This window comes from Anopheles merus, chromosome 2R (genome assembly GCF_017562075.2).
Source record: "Anopheles merus strain MAF chromosome 2R, AmerM5.1, whole genome shotgun sequence".
NCBI classification, from domain to species: domain Eukaryota; kingdom Metazoa; phylum Arthropoda; class Insecta; order Diptera; family Culicidae; genus Anopheles; species Anopheles merus.
Genome location: NC_054082.1, coordinates 22,927,085 through 22,947,655, shown reverse-complemented (window position 1 = coordinate 22,947,655; position 20,571 = coordinate 22,927,085). Strand labels below are relative to the sequence as shown.

The 20,571-nt window shown below is 46.5% G+C and overlaps 1 protein-coding gene across 6 annotated transcripts in view; it reads left to right on the top strand.

The window, feature by feature from the left end:
• The window catches only part of LOC121588087 (nuclear pore complex protein DDB_G0274915-like), a 194,640-nt gene extending 174,539 nt beyond the window's left edge, over positions 1-20,101 (top strand). For 5 of the 6 annotated variants that reach the window (XM_041905657.1, XM_041905653.1, XM_041905654.1 and 2 more), the window contains exons 7-10: positions 1,120-1,342; positions 7,547-7,674; positions 11,989-12,157; positions 17,390-20,101. In XM_041905657.1, the coding sequence (XP_041761591.1) occupies positions 1,120-1,342; positions 7,547-7,674; positions 11,989-12,157; positions 17,390-17,994 (1,125 nt within the window). In that variant the 3' untranslated portion in view covers positions 17,995-20,101. The remainder of the gene's footprint in view (positions 1-1,119; positions 1,343-7,546; positions 7,675-11,988; positions 12,158-17,389) is intronic. The other variant, XM_041905658.1, reaches the window with a different exon arrangement.
• Positions 20,102-20,571: the final 470 nt, after the last annotated feature.

Here is a 20,571-nt window from a genome sequence, read left to right as displayed (position 1 = left end):
CTGCACTGTGCTTCTTCGATTACGTGTAGTTGTGTTCGTGTGCATCTGGGACGTCTCTTCTGGGGTTTTGGCTGCCGCTGCAATGGCATTTTTAGCCACAGAGAGATTTTTGCATTATCGCGCAAGGATTGCACTTTGAGCATATAGTTCCCTCCCATTTCAGTTCCAATTCCTGCTCAACAAACCTTATTTCCTAGTTTTGCTCTTTCACGCTAGTGTTGCAATGCTGTAACAAAAACGTATAAGGAGCAGGAGCGTTCAATGAAGCAAATCCTTATCGATTTATAATAACCAACAAAGCGACCAATTTCAGTACAATTTCAACAAAAAAATGAAAGCACTTTCAACAACTTAACATGCAAGTATTTCCACATCACGCCAACAGTGCATCGTACCATACTCGGACAGCGGTGGGCCTTGGTATTGGTGCAATGAATAGCACCGTATTTAAAACCAAAATGGAACCCATCTGCCGTTCGCCACAGCTCTTGCACAATACTATTTGATGCAGTTTTCATACAATGACGTCGGTTGCACTGTTGGACCCAACGGTTCAACATTCCATTCGATGGACAGCAAACCACAAACCGCACTGACAAGCCAATCGGAAAATGAAAAGATGGCCAGATAGTCTCACGGCTAGCTGATACGGATGGACGTGCTGCCAAATGTCTGCAGCCCGCCCCCCATGCTGACCCATGGTGCTACTAAAATGATAAAGTTCAACAATGTTACCGCCTGTTGCTTAGCAAACAAGCCCGACCTGTCAAAACCGGAGCCCCCGGGTAGAGGCAGTGCTTCCGAATGCAATGGTTCCGGTGCTTATGCCAAGAAGCTAACCAACGGTTTGATAGATGAGTTTCGTAAAGCATCGTGTCCGATCAACAAAGAAAGAGAGAAATACCACTCTAAGAGGGAGAAATAATCCTCCCAAGTTCCTAAGATCTATTGGGAACTGTTAGAAAATCTGCTAATAGTAGCCTTGATGACCATAGTTGTACGAGCTTAAAATTGAAATACATTTTGTATATCAGTTCTATAACTTCACATGCCTTACCACCTACAATAGCAAATTGCCTTGTCACTCACTGACCGCTGCATCCTTTTCCCTCTTTACAGATGTTGCTGCAGGTGTCTTGGGTCCGTCACCGGGACATCCATCTGCTGACGGTCGGCCGCTACACGTACACTTCCGATCAGCGGTTCCGGGCGATACACCATCCGCACACGGAAGACTGGAGCCTGCAGATCAAGTACCCGCAGCATCGCGACTCCGGCATCTACGAGTGTCAGATATCGACGACACCTCACATGAGCCATTTTGTGCACCTGAACGTAATCGGTAAGCATCGGTCGCCTATGCTAAGCGAGTAGTTTGGCTAACTTTCTCTCCCTCCACTCGATCGCCGGAAATGGCACGCGTTGCGGATGATGCATGCCAGAAATTTCAAATTCACCAACTCGTGACGTCGTCTGAAATCGTCTGAAAGGGTGGTGCAGGTGCATCTACTACAAAGCTCAACCATGCAATCCCCGAACGGAACCGCCACCGGACACGCCCTGGGGCACTGGGGCGGTTAGCTGAGCAATTTCTAAATTAATTTTAATTCCCAAACGCTTTGACCGCATCGTAAAATCGTACCAACGAAACCTTTGGCACGCTTCAGCTGGCAGGCAAAATTCACTGCCGACACGTTTACTGGGCAAGATTGCACGCGAAGGCATGCGAACCGGCAAAGGGAAGGGCATTGGGATGCCAGCTTTGCAAAATGTAGCACCACATGGCACTCGGGGAATTCAGCAGAGAGGGAGGGGGGCCTTTGCCTGCAGGGGTTACTCGTTGCACAACCAAGGCAAGGTTTGTAGCCCCTGGTACATGAAAATGACGTTACGACAATGTACGCCTCTCATTTTCTCTCTCTCTTTTTCATTTTCCGTTGGTTTGATGGTAGAAAATAATTAAAGCTTTTGCTGATGAGCTTTTATGCACAGTTGGTACGGATGGGTTTAATAATATAATTTTAGCTGAAGTACACGTTTGCTGACAGTTGATATTGTAAAACAGCTTCTAGCAAAACGTTTGTTACAAACAGAGCTACTGCAAGAACAATGAACAACATAAGTATTTGCTCAGTTATATTGAAGCGCCACTCGAAATAGAACCTTTGAACCCTGGACTGTCGAATTGTTCCTTGCGTAAAAAGCATTAAAATTGCAAGCAACGCACATGCAACCATTTTGCAATCCAATCCCCCTTTTTAAACCCTTCTATTACCCTTCTCTATGCAACAACGCAAGCCAGGCAACTTTGGTCGGTTTCCATTTGTTTGTACAGCCAATCCGATACGTATATGCAGTGCTTGTGCTTTTTTGGGTATCTCAGCCGTAGTAACGCGTTGCTAAATGCAATGCATGGAAATGGATTAAACGAACGGAAAATGGTCCAATAATTTAGTACGTCTCTCCCGATGTGGACACCACTTGAGCAGGAAGAGCTGGTGCTGCATTGCTGTATTCAAGCGAGCGAAGCTTTCCCTCTGCATCTTTTGCAACAGTTCAAGCTTCGTCCGACAACGTCATAGACTCGCTCTTTACCGACTGCAAACAGTGCCATTACAAAATCATTCCGTTTCATTTGGAAAGAGTCGTTTTCATGTTTCTCCTGATTACAAACATTGAACCATTGCAATCGATCCGTTCGGTGAAATCGAATGGTTGGTAGAACACTTCTACGGCTACCGCTGCTAGTACAATCCGTATGACGAAACCAGAACGCAGTATTTCGGTGCAACGATTTAATTCGAACCATGTCGAACGAGCTTTTGTCTCTCGCTCGAATCGATTCGATCGTACTTTGGCGAACGGTTGTACAAAAGTAAACAATTTAAACCTCTCCTATCCATTACGGAGATGCAATTGCTCGTACCGTAAACGGTTACTGTTTGGCAAACATAATTGTTCGTGTCTTAAAACATCGAACTTTTCCTATTGCTATGGCTCCAAAATCCTTTCAACTTTTTTTTTTTGAAAATAAAAAAAGGAAATCAGGAGTACAAATGCTATCTTTTTAAGACTATTTCTTATAAATATAAATACAATCAAAAAACAATCCGAAAAAAATCCACAAATATTTTAGAGGTTGAAAAGGTTGATTTATCCTGCACCGTATCGCTTTATAATCTCGACTACAAACGGTTTCACCGTCAATTTTTATTTTACAACGTGCTTTACGATCTTTATTGCATTCTTTTGAATTTGCATCATCTATTGGTTTTATTTGTGAGTAAATTTGGGTACGCTTTTCATCACCATGTAGCATTGAATTCTACCCAGACACCGCTGCCGGACTGCGGATCACTGTGGCGATTAATTTCATTCGGTTTTTGCCATCGCTGAACCATCGCCCATCATCAATGGCTTCGTCACACTTGATGGATGAAACATTACACTCCACTTACCACCGCTTAAAGGATTATCTACGCCTAAACCTAAGCGGTGCAAGCGCGCCAATACACGTGTAATGCAATTGCTGTGAATTGTCGCGTATTTACTGTGGTATGTGATGGCGATGGTGTTTCGCATCGCTTGTGCATGTGCAATTCTATCCCTCGGAAGTGGATTTGCTCGAATTGTGCGATTTGGAGTCGTTAAAACCCCATCGGGCAAGAGGCAAGTGCCGCCAACGCAACTGAAGCCTTTAAAAATCTAAACTATTTTTAACTCAGTAACTACGCATACCTTCACTCGTCCAGCACGGGCCAGCCCAAAGGCTTTTCAAACTGAACCCCTATGGCCGTACGTTTGCAGTCCTATGGTAAATGCGGATTTCTCTAGTTTGTTTGTAAATCTCGAAAGGCAACGATTCTATGCAACATTAACGCATAAAACGAGAAACATAATTAATTATACAAAACAGAGAACACACACACACACACGGAGAAACTGTGTGCGGTTGTTGGTTGGAGGCGTTGGTTGTCCGGTCACAAGCAAATACCATACTTAAAACGAAACTAATTGCACTACCAAACCACGAAGTTAATTGTGCCACCTTGACCACGACCGTCCATCTTCGTAATACTCTCTCACTGGCGACTAGCCGGTGCCTTGGTGGTACTGTTTGCTACACAATTGCCTCACAAACGACCGGACAGCGTCGAGCGAGAGACGTTCCGTAATGCTGCTCACGCGAACACGAGCACGGGGGTGGGGACGTTTCTGATGACGCCAGGCTGGTTTCTGATGACGGTAAATCACTGCAAAACCTCGAAAGCAATTTTCCGTATCAAATCCCACTCGGCCACTGTCAGCCGCGCCCGGCCGTGCCGAGTGTGGCATGATGAAGCCCCGGCCGTGATGAGACACGGCACACACCAGCTACCGTACCGATTGCAGGGATTTTTCTTCCCCCAACGGTGTGGCTACATTTGCCCCCTCCGCCACTGAGAAATGCTCTATCTCATTTGCATTCGAAAGGAATAAACCAAACCGCACGACTTAATCGACAAACTCATAAAACTCGGTGTGGAGCAATTAAAACCATCGATAAATATTAGAGCTGGGTACGGTTTCGTTCGCTTCGGCTCGTTTTGCCCGGAACCGAAACCGTCCGGCCGGGAGAGCGGTGCGTCGGTGAGCGCCGGCAAGGCAAGGGAAGCTTCCGCTTTGAGAAAGGTCGAAAGTTTCTCCGTTCGGCCGGAAGTTACATTCCGAGTGTAAATCGCTTTTTGTTCCGAACTCGAGCGACCCTGCCAGCGGGCGGCGTTGCAGTGGCGCACCGTTGTACGCCGGTGTACGCCGAAAATAGCACACATCGTTGCTGTTTGCTGATAATAGGGAAACCGGTCGATCCTTGGGCGCCGGGGAAAAGTTTCAAGGTTTGCGCCGGCCCTGTGCCAGTAACAGTGTAGCGCACTAGGTGTACCGCTTGGCGAAATGGGAAACACTTCCGCCGGGACGAAAATAAACTTACGATAGCCAAACCTTCGCCCCCAGTGTGTTTCGGAAAGCGGCTTTGGCTTATCTCCCGTACCTGGGCGCGCTGGTGCCGGACGGAAATGTTTCAAAAAGGGGTGGCCGTAAACCGTACAGCACGGAGATGTAGCAATAATGTGCTTTGGTGAAAGTTTACGTGCTCTGTTTCGCTACGAAATTGATCCTTTTCTGCAAAAAACAATCAATATCAGCAGTAAATAAAGGGCATTAATTCCTCTCGTACAATAATAGATTTTGAGCAATTTTCCCTACACACTTTAAAAGAAGTAGAATTTCCTTTTGCGATCCATCTGCATCGATAATCTCGGCAAGATGTGCTTTCCAAGACTTTTGCAAGTGCAAAAAAAAAAGAAAAAAACTAATTGATGAATTATCATAAATACCGTTAATGGCCACATTCCACACATCCATTCCGAAATCCGCATGCGAAACATCTGGCTTAATGTACGCGGGATTAAAAGGACATCCATTTTCTCCCCCGTGACAGGATGATTCCACGCTAAGCTTCCCTGCTTTCTCTACCTTATGCCTTCCCCTGGTTTTTCCCCCCCCCCCTGGCAGAACCGGTAACGCAACGAGCTGGTAGGGAATGGTAGAATGAACGCCAAATATCTCAACCATCTTCGTATCGATCGAGCAGCGCACTGAGGATACTTGCCCACTTTTGGCATGCTTGGAACGAGCCTGAGCCACCTGGCCACCCCGTACCGCCACGGGCCCCACTGGAGGGACGAGAAAGTTAGGGGCTACGAGCGCGGAACCGAGTGAACGAGTCGTCTATGCGCATCAAACGCCCGTCCCGTTTTCAATCATTGCCCGTCCACGATGGTTTCAAAAGTGCCCTGGTGGGGCGCCTACTTTCATGCCTCCCACCGTGCAGCGGCAGGGGACAGGAAATAAAATCAAGTGAAAATATTTGATTTATTACTCTCCGTGTTAGTAATAAGCCGGCAGTGCCATAATGGGGGGGGGGGGGGGCAAGGGGGAAGTAGCCGGGCCTCTCTCGATCATTCCATTCCTTTAGAAAGGGATGGACTGAAGAAGGGAACTTTCCGAACGCAAATAAATGCCCATCGAGTCTGCAAACAAAAGGACCGGCAGACGCATCCGGCCCCGAAGGTTATTTCTCGGCTTACCCATTCGAATAAATTCCTAGCATTTTCTCTCTCTCTCTCTCTCTCTCTCTCTCTCTCTCTCTCTCTCTCTCTCTCTCTCTCTCTCTCAGTCACTCCCTCTCTCTCGCTTCAGATATAAATTCATCTTCTTACACCACCACCGCCCGGGGGGTAAAGGTTTTCTGTCACGCGTTTGCACGTGGAATGCTTTAGCATCCATCCGTCGCAGAGCGTGTCCTCGTTTGGGTGGTTGAAAAATCTTCCTCCTCATTCAACCGTTGTGTTGGGGTGGAAATGTAATACTGTCCCAGGACTGAAATCCCATGCACGGGTCACTTTCTTCAACGGGAAAACAAAACAAATACACACACACTGACGCACACACAGACACAAACAGATACGATCGGACACTACGGCGTTCACCTTTGTGTGATATTATGTGCCTCCCCTTTCTGGTTGTTCTCACCTCCATTCCGGCAGCGGGTTGGGTTTCGTATAGCCCAAGAGTTGCAGTTTTTTGGTTTTGTTTTTTTTAACCTGCGAAAAACTGTGTAAAACTGTACCGAAACAGAGGATAGAGAAAATATCCATTTTTTGTCGAGATTTTTGTTTTCTTATTTATCTCACCCAAAAAAAAAAGAAAAGGAAAAACACACACCCAAAAAAACACAAGGACAAAGGCACGAAGAGACAGGGACAGGGCATAAATCTTTTCCGAAATGAAATAGCGCACAAAATACAGCGAAACTGAAAATAGATAGCAGATCCTTCCGCCCACCACCGACACCTGCGAGCCGGGCCGGGTTCGTTCCGTTGAATTGGCGTCTCTTTAGAGCCGATTGCTCCCACAAACGGAGTTGGGTAAGAACGTAGTAGAGAGAAAAAAACGGGCCTTAGTGGTAAAAAGAAACGAGAAACCCCACAACCCCTTTGACACCATGACACTGGCGCGCTGTATTCTGTTACTTTCGTTCGACTTTTCCAGCGACTTTCTCCACTGGGGCTTCTCGGTTTACCTGATTCGTCGAATGCTGTTTGTCCTTGATTAACGTCTTGCGGATGCATACACATCAGAATGCTGGAAATAGAATTTAAAAATTAAAAATTATATAGCTTAATCCTTACAAACATTTGCGACGTGTAAAGTGCACTTTTGAATGCATTTAAAAGCACTTTACCGCAAATACGCATACTTGTCGTTAAGGTTTAAATCCCATTTGTGGTGCTATGGTTGTTTAGATGCTCCATTGCAAATGCATCATTTCAATCAAATCAAAATGAAACTTTCTATTGTGGGTTTTTTTTATCCATAGCGTTCCGCGAACTTTCTATTGTGGGTTTTTTTTATCCATAGCGTTCCGCGAACGCAGCTACAGTGGGTTTCTTTATCGACTAACTTTTATCTCTGTTTCTTCTTCTTAAACGCCTTTCATTCACAGAACCTTCGACCGAGATCATAGGCGCCCCGGATCTATACATTGAGAGTGGTTCGACGATAAATTTAACCTGCGTTGTCAAGGATTCTCCCGAGCCGCCAGCTTACATTTTCTGGAATCATAACAATGCGGTAAGTACCCAGAAAGGGCCTGAATTGATCGACATTTGTGCTGCGTGAGCGAGCTAAACTTGTTTGCATCACTGAAGCAATCTGCACCAACAAGAAACTTGCTTTAAAGCCGGCGTTTTTTTGTAAATTTGATACAATCATCTGTGAATTGCAATTGTCAACTAATTACTTAAGAACATATCTCACTCTGATGATAAACGGAGTGGCTTACTTATCCGAAGTCAGCATTTTTACCTTACCGGTTGCCTGGCTCGAATGAATCGAAAGCGTTACATAAAGCGTTACGGAACAATGCAATAGACATTCAATTGCCATTCAATCGGATTCTTTGAATCAGGGTTCCCTGTAAAATGGGCAGTATACTTCTCAATACTTGCATCACTACTAACACTATCAAGCATTACGTCAAATATTGCATGACCAGGTAGTGCCAAGCTCGCACCATCGATGAGCTCGTAAAAGCCAGCTGATCGTACCCCGGTAAAACGATGGATCGAATGGGACATCAATTGATTTTTCTTGTCCCACATAATGGGAGTAATTGATTGCTCTCCATCACTTCTTCCGCTGCATCCTTCCGTTAAATCTATTACAGAGCACTAAACCCCACACGAACGTTCGCCAACGGATTGAGGCAAAGTGAGCGAATGGTTTTACATTCCTTTTTTTTTTGCTACGCCCTGTCCCACGGCCCCAAAAATCTGCGAAATACCCCCCTACGTGGCTCACGGGCTGGATAAAATCACCTCCCCATTTCCGTAATAAGCATTATGGCATTACCTGAAGTGGTGCTGGGCACACAAAATTTCCATTTTTGGGTTTTTTGCTTCCAACCCCTCAATGTACCATCTCACACCAACACAGAAAAAGCTCATCCCACACACACATAAACTGCGGGACCGGCTCTGTGACGCCCCCTTCGGCCCATCGGCTGTGACTGTTTTAGCAGCATCACGTCCAGGCAGGACTACGATCAGCGTCATCGAAAAAAAGAAACCAAGTACTGAGCTGAGCTTCGCTGGCAAACTGTGCGACAAACGGACGAACGGGTCTGGTTTCACCTTGGTTTGCTAATTTATATTCCACCCGGGAACTTCACTCTCCCGTAAAATCCATTACCATATTCATGGATGCAGCGGTGCGCTAAGCTGCAGTGCGCACGGTGTCGCGATGCACTCCCTGCACTGGCTTTCTTTACCCTCCCCCTCCCCCCCCCCCAACTCTTTGCTGGCCCCGTTTCTAGTCCATCCAACCTGCCATTCGTTACCGTCCGGTTTCGATTCTTTCGGCCATGTGCGGCCCTGCATGCGCTGGACATGTTCGGCTGCCGTGAACGAACTGCAACATAAATGGCAGTGCAAATGGGTGGTCTACAGTGCACACCATTTGCCTACGTTTCGCGAGCCCCCTAGCTTGCGACTGCGACCGGGACAGGTAGATTAAGCATGACATTGGCGCATCAGGCATCGGTGATGGTGGCAGCGTTCGCGCGATGTACCATTCCAATCGGGCCGAAAATCGTACCCGAAATGACTGCAACAATAGCCTTCGCGAGAGCGTACATGCACGCGTTCTGGCTGAGCGCACTGCTGCCCTGTTGGGCGTCGGTAAGGATGAGCTAAAACTAAATGAATTAATAGGATATCAGGCACGGCCCGATTACGGCGGTGCGGAATCTATGCCGTCTGGTTCGTCGGGTGGAAAATTGAAGTGAACGGGTTTTGGGCCGACTCGTTGACAGAATGTTGGCACCGGAAATGCACTGACAACTTCACTCGCGCCGTTACGTTCGATAATCGGACACAGACACACACGCACATCGCCTTATGCCTGGATGGAGGTTTTGTGGTATGTGTTGTTTTTCTTTAAACTGGATACAAATTGACTGAGTTAAGAAATGTGAGTTTAACTGACGCTAGGGGATGCAATACGATTTAAATTATTTCAATTAAACCTGCTATGATATGTTGAGGGCATCGCTATTTTAATCCGGGTGTGCAAAAAATTGCTAAATTGTCTTGCTTTTTCAGACGATCTTTATACAACCAGTAAGATAGAAAAGATTTGTTTCAGTACGCGTTATTCTCATGGTGAAGGCGCGTTTCAATCGTCATATTAACAAGAAAACATTTGAAAAATTACGCTGCAATAAATTGGATAAACATAAAACTTGTTCGAAAGTTTTTCCAAAGCGACTTCTGTGCCCAAAACTCTCCTGATAAATAGGGTTAACAACTCATACGGTCCCGCAATAGCAGTGGCACGATTTGCGCAACTGTTCACTTCGTTACATAAACTCGTTTTAGCACTCCCACTAAACAAAAGCCGTGAAGGGTGTATTTTTTGTTTTCTTCTTCTATCTCTTTCTCTCTCTCTTTTATTAAATCTGATATTGATGTTGCTGATAAACGCCGGAAACCGGAAGCCGGATGCCGGATGTTAGCCTTTCCGTCGATTCCCCCGCCCTGTCTGTTTGTGCAAAACCTGTTGAGGTGAGCGCACATTGCTCCCAGTAACTCGCAGCGCAAAAAAAAAACTCCCAACACACACACACACACACACTCCAACGCTCATCTGAGAGCGAGAAATAAAATAAAGCAAATAATTCCTTCGTTCGGGAGGGTAGCCTCCTCAGTACCTGGAATCGGCCCCACCCGACCCTCCGCTGGCCGCTGCGCGGGCAAAAACGGTGAAAAGCTGATGCCTGCTGGAACGAAATAATGCTCCCCTGGCCGCAAAACGGTTGCAAACTGGATTTGCACAGAGCGAGGGGAGTAAAAACAGAAGCACCGGCGCGCGATCAATCGAGCAAAAGAGAGCATCACATACATGTACTCCACACACACACCCAAACATGTAGGAAAATGGTAGTGAAAGTGGGAGGAGAGAAAAAGTTTCTGTGCCTCTGTAAAATCCCCGAAGAGCTTTTCGTTTTTCATTTTGTTTGCTTGCCCCGGTTTTGCGCGCATGTGTGTGTGTGGGTGTGTAAGGTCTCCGCATGCCGCAAACCTATCCGCACGGCTGCCTGCTGATAAAGTGTAAGCAGCTGCGCAACTCGCAAATATTTACTCATCAATAATTCATGAAACAAAATTACGCCGTCGTCGATCGTTGACCAAGGGCGGGACGAGCACGCGCCGAGTTTGCTCGGTTGCTCAGTTGCTTTATTTATTTGCCCGTATGTGTGTGTGTCCCCCCATGGGTTACTACGCCCTTGGCGCTTCACACGACCGGCTTTTATGGGACGAATTAAAAAAAAGCGGGTTAAATCAAACATAAATAAAAAAAGGAACAAAAAAAAACATTAACTATGTACTACCGATCAATGCGAACGTGCACGATAGCTGGCAGCCTTACCATTTGCAGGCCGTTGGCGTTTGATTATCCATCCTGCGAAGGGAATCGCAAAAATGAAGCAATTCGCCCAGGCTCCACTCTCCTTTCCGGTGCTCTCGTTGGGCCGCACCACTGAGCTGAACGCGCTTGGTGCGAACATTACCTGCTCACCGATAATGATGATTATGATAACCGCCGAGCGGGCATACGCATTGACAGCATCAGCTGGATAGAGCAGCAGCAACAGTACCACAGGAAACCATATTTGCTGACGACTTGCCATGGTAGCAAACGAACGCTCGTCCATCACACCCCATCCATGGGAGTGGTGGGAATGGCAGCAGAAAAACTGTGACCATGATCAACAGCACGCTGTTTGGTGTCGCCGACGTCGCCGCCGCCGTCATCATCATTAGCGGTTAGCGTTCGTGTGCACCTGACAGCTCAATCAACAAGTTGGCCCCGAAAACCTACGACCACAGTTTTTGCATGAACGGACTCGTCCCAAAACTACCGCACGCCATTTTGTTCGGGCGCTCGGAACAGCTGGAGACCAAATCTCGGAATAGCCGGGTCGAGAATAGCCGGCAGCCAGAGTAGGGGACAAACAAAATGGTGATTATTAACCGAAGCGTAGCCAAACATGACACCCTGTGTAAAGCTGTTGTAAATTTAAAGAGCAGCAGCATCATGTTGCGTTGTTTTGTGCATTAAAACAAAAGGAATGAAGCTATCAACAATTGGGGTACACTTGTAGCAAGTTTAGCTCACGCGTTATTTTTAATCTCCAACACATGCTAGATCGATTGCTATTAATTGCTGTTAATGAGTGAAGAAAGCCCTTCGGTCAGTCTATCATAGCAAGCGTTGCAGCCAACCAACGCACCAAACTCCCTGCAATGTGTTTCCAGTTGCCTACACGCAAACGTCTTCTTGCGCCACCTGATTTACCATTTTATTTGCCTCTTCCCTTTGCAGATTATCAGCTACGATTCGCCGCGCGGTGGCGTCTCGGTCATAACCGAAAAAGGTGACACGACAACCTCGTTCCTGCTCATCCAGAACGCACGGCCATCGGATTCCGGACAGTACACGTGCAATCCGTCCAACGCCAAAAGCAAAAGTGTCACCGTGCACGTCCTAAACGGTATGTCTGCCAATTTATGCCTCCCGTGACCATAAATCCCCGACCACTTCCGTGACCGACCGTCGTACTTGGGCTCCCCAGGAGCTCACACACGCACACACACCCATAGACTGGCCACACAGGCTCATTTTATTTCATTCGTCTTTCCGTTCGACCCGTTTCCGTTTTGAGCGCGTTTCGTTGATTTCGTCTTCGGGAAATTCCAATGCCCGTCCGTCCGTTCGGCCGTCCGTCCAACCGGCGTCCGGTCGAAAGGGGGAGGGACCGTTGGGGCGTCTCAAAGGTCTCGTTTATATTGCTGTATATTTTGAATCTTGATTGATCGTTTCAATAATGGACTTTTATTAGATTGCGAACAGGCGAGGGAAGCACCGGGCAGAAGCGCTACGAAAGCGCTAGTGTTACAAATGCTGGCTGATGAATGTTTCCCCAGACGGGGAGAATCATGTGCACCTTTTTGCCTGCCAAGCTCGCTTTCCTTCGCCTTTTACTGTTCGCCTGCAGAACGTTTGCGAATGACTTCTTCCCCAGCCGAGCACACAGACACAGAGACACGTTTCCGACTCCGCGTACGGCGTGGTATCGTGGCGGAGTTGCATACCAACCTCGGGACGTTTTGTTTGGAAAACTCTTCACCGTCGAGGGGTTTGCTGAAGGCGCTCGACTCGCAAGGCAAACCGTTGCCCCGGGAAGAAAGCAATGAGCCCGCAACGGTACTGGGCAGGAGAAGGGTTTGTCTTCGATCGACCCATTGGGCTTTCGCTGTCCGGAGAATGTCAATAAATCTCCATCCTTTGCCGCCGTTCCGCACCGGCAACACGTCCGTTCCTTCGGCAGCATTGTAAAGCAGGACGGACGATACGAACGAGCACTGGACGCGCACCGCTGGTGCTGGCTTATGTTTCGGCAACCGTGTTCTAGCAACACACAGTAGAACACCACTAGCAGGGACCGGACAGACGGCTAGCAAATCGACCAGCAAATGTTTCCACTCAACAAAACACACCAGTGCAGTGTGTGAGACAATGGCATTTAACTCCAATTTCATCGCTGCCATTAAAACGGAAGCAAAACACTTTTCTCGCAACGATATTGCTGTCAATCTCGGCACGATCTTTGCATAGCAAAACTGGCAAGACCCGACAGAGCCCGGCTGGGAGAGCTTTATCGCAAAAGGACAAAACCCTCCGGACAAGACATTCCTTCCGGCACGACACGGGACTGACTAGCGAATCAAACGCAAACGCTTCCCTTACCACTAACACTAACTAACTATCCTAGGGCCAATGTGAAATTTGTTAATATCCCATTTCATCCCATTTTCATTCGCACACACACACACACATACTTTACCACACAGAACGCACGGAAGTTCCAAAGTTGCTCATGCAACAGACATATTTGCTTGATTTATGTTAACTGGCCGCAGAAGCAACACGGTACGGTTCGGCCCGTTCGCTGCTCTACTCCCAACCGACCGACCGACCGACTGGACCGGGCTGCCACGGGTCTGTTTTCACCACCGATGGATGATTTGCAAAAAGTTTACCGATCAAATGAACGAACCGTGGCAAAAGGGAAATGATTATGGAAAGTTAATTTCTGATTCGTTTCCAACTTTGCCAATAATCTGCTTTGTTTAATGGTCTGCAGGGATGGAATATTCCGTGCAGCAGGCGCCCTAGACCATTGCCCTAGACCTCCTGGGCTGGAACGATTCTGCGCGCCCTAACGATCGTGGACGAGGGTGTTGGCGGGGGCTTCTCTTTCGGTACAAATTGGTTTTCACTCCGGCGCTGATGGGGTGTGCACTGTTGAATGGGATAGAGATGGGGCTAAAAGAATTCAATTTCCTAAACAAATAAAATTGCCAACCACTGCTGGACGTACATATTTAATAGTTTCTTAATTGCGCTCGTTTTGCCTGTACTGTTCGTGGCAGTGCAGTTCTCTTTTTAATTCAATTGAAATAATGCTTTGAGTTGCCCTTGTTTTGCTTTGTTCATGATGGCAATTTTTTTATATTTATATTTTATATTTCATATATATATAAACCGACGGATCATCATGTCTAATCGGCAACCTTATAATTAAATTAAGGAGCATATAAATAAACATCTAGTTATAAGCAAACATTACATGTGACGTAGACGCAATTTCTCCTTGAACGTGGAAGTAGACATACTAAAATCGAACAAATCTAACACTTCATTGAACTCGAGGGACATACGTATAATAGGGTGTCCCTGGCTATGGTTGTTGCGGGTACGCGGAACACGGAGATGGAAATTGGATCTAAGAATCCGACAGGGAGCGAACAAATTGATGCTGGCTAGTAATGCCGGGGAATCGATCTCTCCGTTAAGGAGCCGAAATATGAAAAGGCATTGGGCGTTTTTACGTCGAGAGCAGAGTGGTTCAAGTCCGAGAAGCAGACACCGCTGATGGTAGGTGGGCCGAGCGTGGTGGGATTGCCATGGAAGGAGTCGAACCGCGTACCTGGTGAGTCTCCGTTGAATGGCTTCAAGGCGATTGATGTCACCAACGCCAAGCGGGCACCAGATCGGACAGCAGTACTCCAGGCACGACCTTACGATGGCACAGAAGATCGACTTGACGCACATGGGATCGGTAAACTCGCTACAGGTCCGCGTAATTAAACCAAGTAGCTGATTTCCCTTCGCAACAACGCTATCAATGTGAGGGCGAAATGACATCTTCTGATCGAGTAGCACCCCCAGATCACGGATACATGTCGTGCGAGCCAAAGCCGTGTTGAGCATAGTGTATGTAAACGTGATGGGGTGACGGGCTCTGCTGAATGATATACACTGGCATTTATCAGCACACACTTGGAGAGCGTTTCTGCTGCACCAGCTATCCAGATTCTCAAGGATCGTTTGAAGGCGTACACAGTCACTGTCGTTTCTAACTGGAGCGAATATTTTTACATCGTCGGCGTACATTAGGTGTTGGCCTGGCGGTAAAACGAAAGATAGATCATTAATATAGATGAGGAAGAGTAGCGGTCCCAAATTACTCCCTTGAGGCACACCGGAGGAGCTGGTGAAAGAGTGAGAACGATGAGATCCTATACTTATGTAGTACGAACGACCAGTTAAATATGAACGCAGCCAGGTGATGTGCCAGTCGAGGAAACCGAGTTTTTTTAGCTTCGAAAGTAGAATATCATGAGAAATACTATCGAACGCAGCCCTGAAGTCGATATATACTGCATCAACTTGAGTACCACGATCCATGTTGTCGAAGCAGTAGCCAACAAATTCAGTAAGATTTGTGGTGGAAGATCTCCTTGGGAGAAATCCATGCTGACTAGGGCTCATATAGTTTTGAACTGCTGTGAGTAGCGGATTGTATAGAATGAGCTCAAACACCTTTGCACAAGCGCATAGGGATACAATGCCACGATAATTACTAGCATGAAGTCGACTGCCTTTTTTATGGATAGGAATCATTCGCGCGTGTTTCCAGGACTCAGGATACGTGCCACGCATAAGGGAATCATTAAATATTTTGGCAAGAATGGGTGCGAGTGATTGACGGCAGTGCTTCAATATGTATGCGGGAATATTGTCAGGTCCAGATGATGTAGATGGTTTTATATCGTTGAGTGTGCGCGCAATTAATGCTTCGTCAATTGTGGGTATAATAAAATCGATAGCATCCGATGGAGTATTGCGGGTGGCCTCTGCTAGTGTGTTAGGATTGTGAACAGGAAGGGTGAATGCATCAGCGAAACGATTGGCGAGAGTGTTGCAAATATCGGATGTATCGATACTAGTTTGGCCATTGTAGCTCATTGACGGAGGGATACTTCTTATATTGCGCCGTTTGTTCCAGAAGCTCCAGAACCGTGTCGGCTTAGAAAATAGCTGCCTTTCAGTACGGCGAATGAAGGAGCGGTAGAGCACACGATTATGTCGACGATAATTGTTCAGTGCATCGAAAAAAATTCTCCTATGCAGCGATGATCTCGTTCTACTATAATCCGCGTAGGCTTTTGATTTTATTTTTTTCAACCGTCTTAAAGATGCATTAGACCAATCGGGGCCAGGCTTTCGTTGAGCAACAGGAACGCAGGAATTAATCGCTGAGCGCATAAAAACGCTAAAGCAATCGGTGGCTTCGTCGATAGTGGAAAAGTTGGAGCAGTCAAAATTACGGTCAAACGACACAATAAGGGCATTCATACGTTCCACATTCGTTTTGAAGAAATTTCTATTGACTGTACTGCGAGTGTGACTGTTGGTGGTGTGGGATAGTTGTACGGGATAATAAATCATCATATCCAATGAAGGATGATGAAAGTCCTCACTGAGAAGTGGAATACTACAGTGTGTTACGTATGGGAGGAAGTTCTCTAGAGCCGAAGTACCATTCACAGAGTGCAGAGGTGTGATTGAGTCGCACAAAATATTGGTTGCGGCAAGGTTTGCGAAGACCAGATCCAATTGACGCCCAGATTGATTTGCAATACCACTCAACTGAAATAATCCGGTACTATGCAACCCATCAACGAAATCGGTATTAGCCACGGAATTGCATAAAGGTGCATAATGCATGACAGAATAACATGGAGAGCAATCGGTGGCTTCTGATGTTCTGATTTTGAGCTAATGATCTTGTTTTTTGTTTTGATTGAAAATGTAATAGGATATCCACTGTTCCAATTGGAACAATGTTTTCTTGTATTCTTTTCTGAACACGAAACACTTTTAACACTGATAATTTTTCTTTTTTTAAATTAATTTGCTACTGTTCTATTTCTCCAAGAATGCATATTTATGAACTAGAAACTACTTCTATGCATATCCTTCCATTAGGAACAAGACGCGTCAAACAGAAACCTTTGCAATATCATTAAAATTAAAACTATTTTTCGATCATTCCTCGTTTTCGGGCATGTTTTTCGGTGAGGATGAATAGAAGTGATAACAGGGCTTATTTTTGTGTACCAAGTCCATTCTGTTTTTTTTTTATTAATTGTTTAAATCCTTTACAAACATGTCAACCGACGTTCTCCTGTAACCGCCGGTATGCATTACAACCACTGGAACTAGACGGACAACGTTCATCCATCACCTTCATCTTGATCATGACGCCACAACCGCACCGCATTCCCCTTTTCCCCTTTTTCCCGATACCTAAACATGCTATAAAACTAAATGCTGTCCAACTGGTTAAGAACAGTTTGAGGGAAAAATTTGACAGGTGTTTCCCATTCCGTTTCCAGGGGAGTACCCAGCAGCAATGCAGCGCGCGGGACAACCGCATCATCGCGCGCCGCTCAACCATCCGCTCTTGGTGCTGGTCTCGGCGCTTGTCTCGTCCTTGCTCTGCTCCATCGGTATGCTGCGGCTGCCGAGCCGATCCGGTGGTGGCCGACGGACCAGCGCCCGCTCGCCGCCGCCGCCACCGTCAAGCACGTCTTTCGTCCCGTCGTAGTCTGGTTGCGGCGAACCGTACGTACGCGCACCGCAGGCCCATCCGCGGGCGCGGCTCGCCTAAGGCTTTCCGTGTCCGCCCATCGCTATCTCCCCATCGTACCGCACCGAACGTGCCCTCCCTCGACGCGGCCGTCGTCACGGTCAGCCAGCCGGTCGTCACCCGGCGGTGGCGGTCCCGCACGCCCCAGTCACAGCGATCCTGCCCGGCTGGAACCATCGCTATCGCGGGCATCGCGCTGGCACCATCACAATCACCGATGGCGAACCGACGACCGATCGGGCGCGTGTATGAGCTTCAGCCAACAGTCGACTACTCATCGGCAACGATTAAGCTGGAGGTCGGAGGCACAGCTTTGCCTTGTTCGATGAGACAGAGCTCCTTTTTGTACCCTTGCACACTATCCCAGTCTCCCATCTCACTCTCACTCTCTCACTCAGCCACAAGCGAAAGAAATCTTGCTACCTTTGTCCTTGAAGGAACGGTGTCCTTCCAGCCAGAATACTCTCTTACTTTCCGTGCGTCCTTGAGAAGGCTACTCTCCACTACGATCATGTAGATTCGTGGCGGGACAAGGGCATTGAATGGTTAATAGGCATTCAATCCGAGATCGTACCCGTACATCCTTGAAGTGGACTGGGCGTAAAGCGACAAACGCAACTATATGAAAACAGAGGAAACACATAAACCGACACTACTCGCCCGCGTGTGAGTAGTGTTTTGGCTGGCATAGCTGTACATTTACCCCTAGCGAAGGAAGCGAAACGGGAAAGCTGAAATACAAAACAAAAACATACTTGCACGTTCAACCATCTATGGTAGATACGAATGAAAATATTTGCATCATGTAATCATACTGCTAGTCGTGAGATGAGGAAGAACAAAAATACGGTTAAAACACACACAAAGAAAAACACACATCCACACAGCGAAAAGACAGAATGCTGACGGTAACTGCGTGACCTAACGATCGCTCGACATGCTTATGAACGTTCGCAAGTGATGGCGAGTGGTGGCAAATGCAAGAGAACGTACGAGAGCGAGAACGAGAGAGAGTGTGTAAGAGAGAGAGAGAGAGAGAGAAAGAGAAAGAAGATAGAGAAAAAAGTTTATTAGAAACGAGGGCAACATACATTAACAAGTGTAAGTTAAGCAAAAGTCTGTTAAACTGATTTATCTTTAGGTATCTCTTGCATAGTATAAAGTAAGCCCCGAACACTCGACCCCTCGTCTGTCGGGGAGGTAGTGTCCGGTGTACGGGGGGGGAGGGGACAGGGGGAGCATTAGGATAATTGCAAACTGTCAGCTGTCGCAGATACTGCGAAGCTGCTGTTATGAAGTACATTTTAATTACTAAGACGAGACGGCCAAGCAAAACCGAGCCGAGGAATGGCTCGAACAAGAGGGGGAGGGCGCATTAAAGCACTGGGGGTAGTAAGAAAATTGGGATAGAAAAATATGCAGTGAGAGACAGATCGAGTTTAGATAACATAAAGTAACTTAAAGACAACAGAAAACAGAGAAGAAGAAAAAACTCCCGTTTGCTAGTTACAAACACAGCTAGAACTACACGATGTAAGCAGCTCTGCAATTGCAACAGAAAAAGTCCTCCAAATTCACTCGCCCCGCCTCAAAATTCAGACAAACCGGAACACAAACACACACACACACCCACACACATACAAAAACATTAACAAAAACCCAATATATAAACTCTATAGAAGAAAAACTCGGAAGTCTGGCGAAGAGATCGAATCGATGCGCAAGTGTTGTGTAGCTAAATCATGTGGTCAAACCATAGAAAACATGTGTAAAATGGTTGCCAGACCCCAGCGGCCATTTGAAGACATTTGATTGCTTTTGTTATGTGTTGAACCCACAGCACACAAATCATACGGACACTGATCTCTCGCTCGCAGCTCTCACTGGGACAAATGGGTGAAGTGAAGAAATGTTGCAGAGATAGTAAACAACAAAAAAGAAAGAAAGAAAAAAACAGTTAAGTTAATTTTAAAACACACTCGTTAAAGTATGATAAAATATAAAAGAAAGGGGAAAAGGGCGAATGGGACGCTGATGGGGGAGCGGCAAAAAGGAAACAGATCCGTGGAAAAACACGAAATATAATTGAAATAATTGAGTGATATTTTTCATATTTCGAGCCCGATGCAAACCCCTCGATGTATTTCCGATGCACGCGGAAAAGGGTTTGGAGATGGGGTGGGTGAGAGGAAGCCGCCCCACTCCAAGCTCCCCCCCTCCCTTTTCCCACTGGTAACAGATGTGGCAGTAAATGTGGATTTAATCAATCTATCTCAATCTCACACACCTTCCCCGATGCAAAAACAAGCCCCAAGAGCAGTAAGATCAGTACATACCAACAATATTGCAAATCAGACACACACTGAAACACATCGATTCACGGAACCATAACTGTAAGTTGATGCTGCGAAAATAGAGAATGAAAAAAAAACAATTGAAAAAAAACACAACCTAGGGTAGATGGGGGAGAAATGTCCGTTTTTCCTTCACATCACGGGTTTGATCACGGACTTTACCCAGTCGGTCAGTGAAATGACGAAAAAAAAAGGTTCGTCAGTCCGGTTCGAAGCATTCATTATCGGCAGTCCTTGTGGGATGCACGTGCACAGGCTGGAATGTAAAATGGATGAGATGGAATGTGATTGTGTGGGTGTGTGTAAAATCAGAAGATAAAAGTTCGGGAAATGCATGCTTTCATTGTGCTGCCGGCTGATGACCTGGCTGATGAAATTATGCCACAATCGGTCGGACACTGAAAACAACGTCCTGGAAATGCCATGTTGCATGATGAAATGTTGCTAGGCGGAAATGGAAAGATTGCGGGGGGGGAAAACAATATATGATAAATGAATGTACAAAATAATGGAAAAATATATATGAAATAAAAACCTTACAACAGAGAAAAC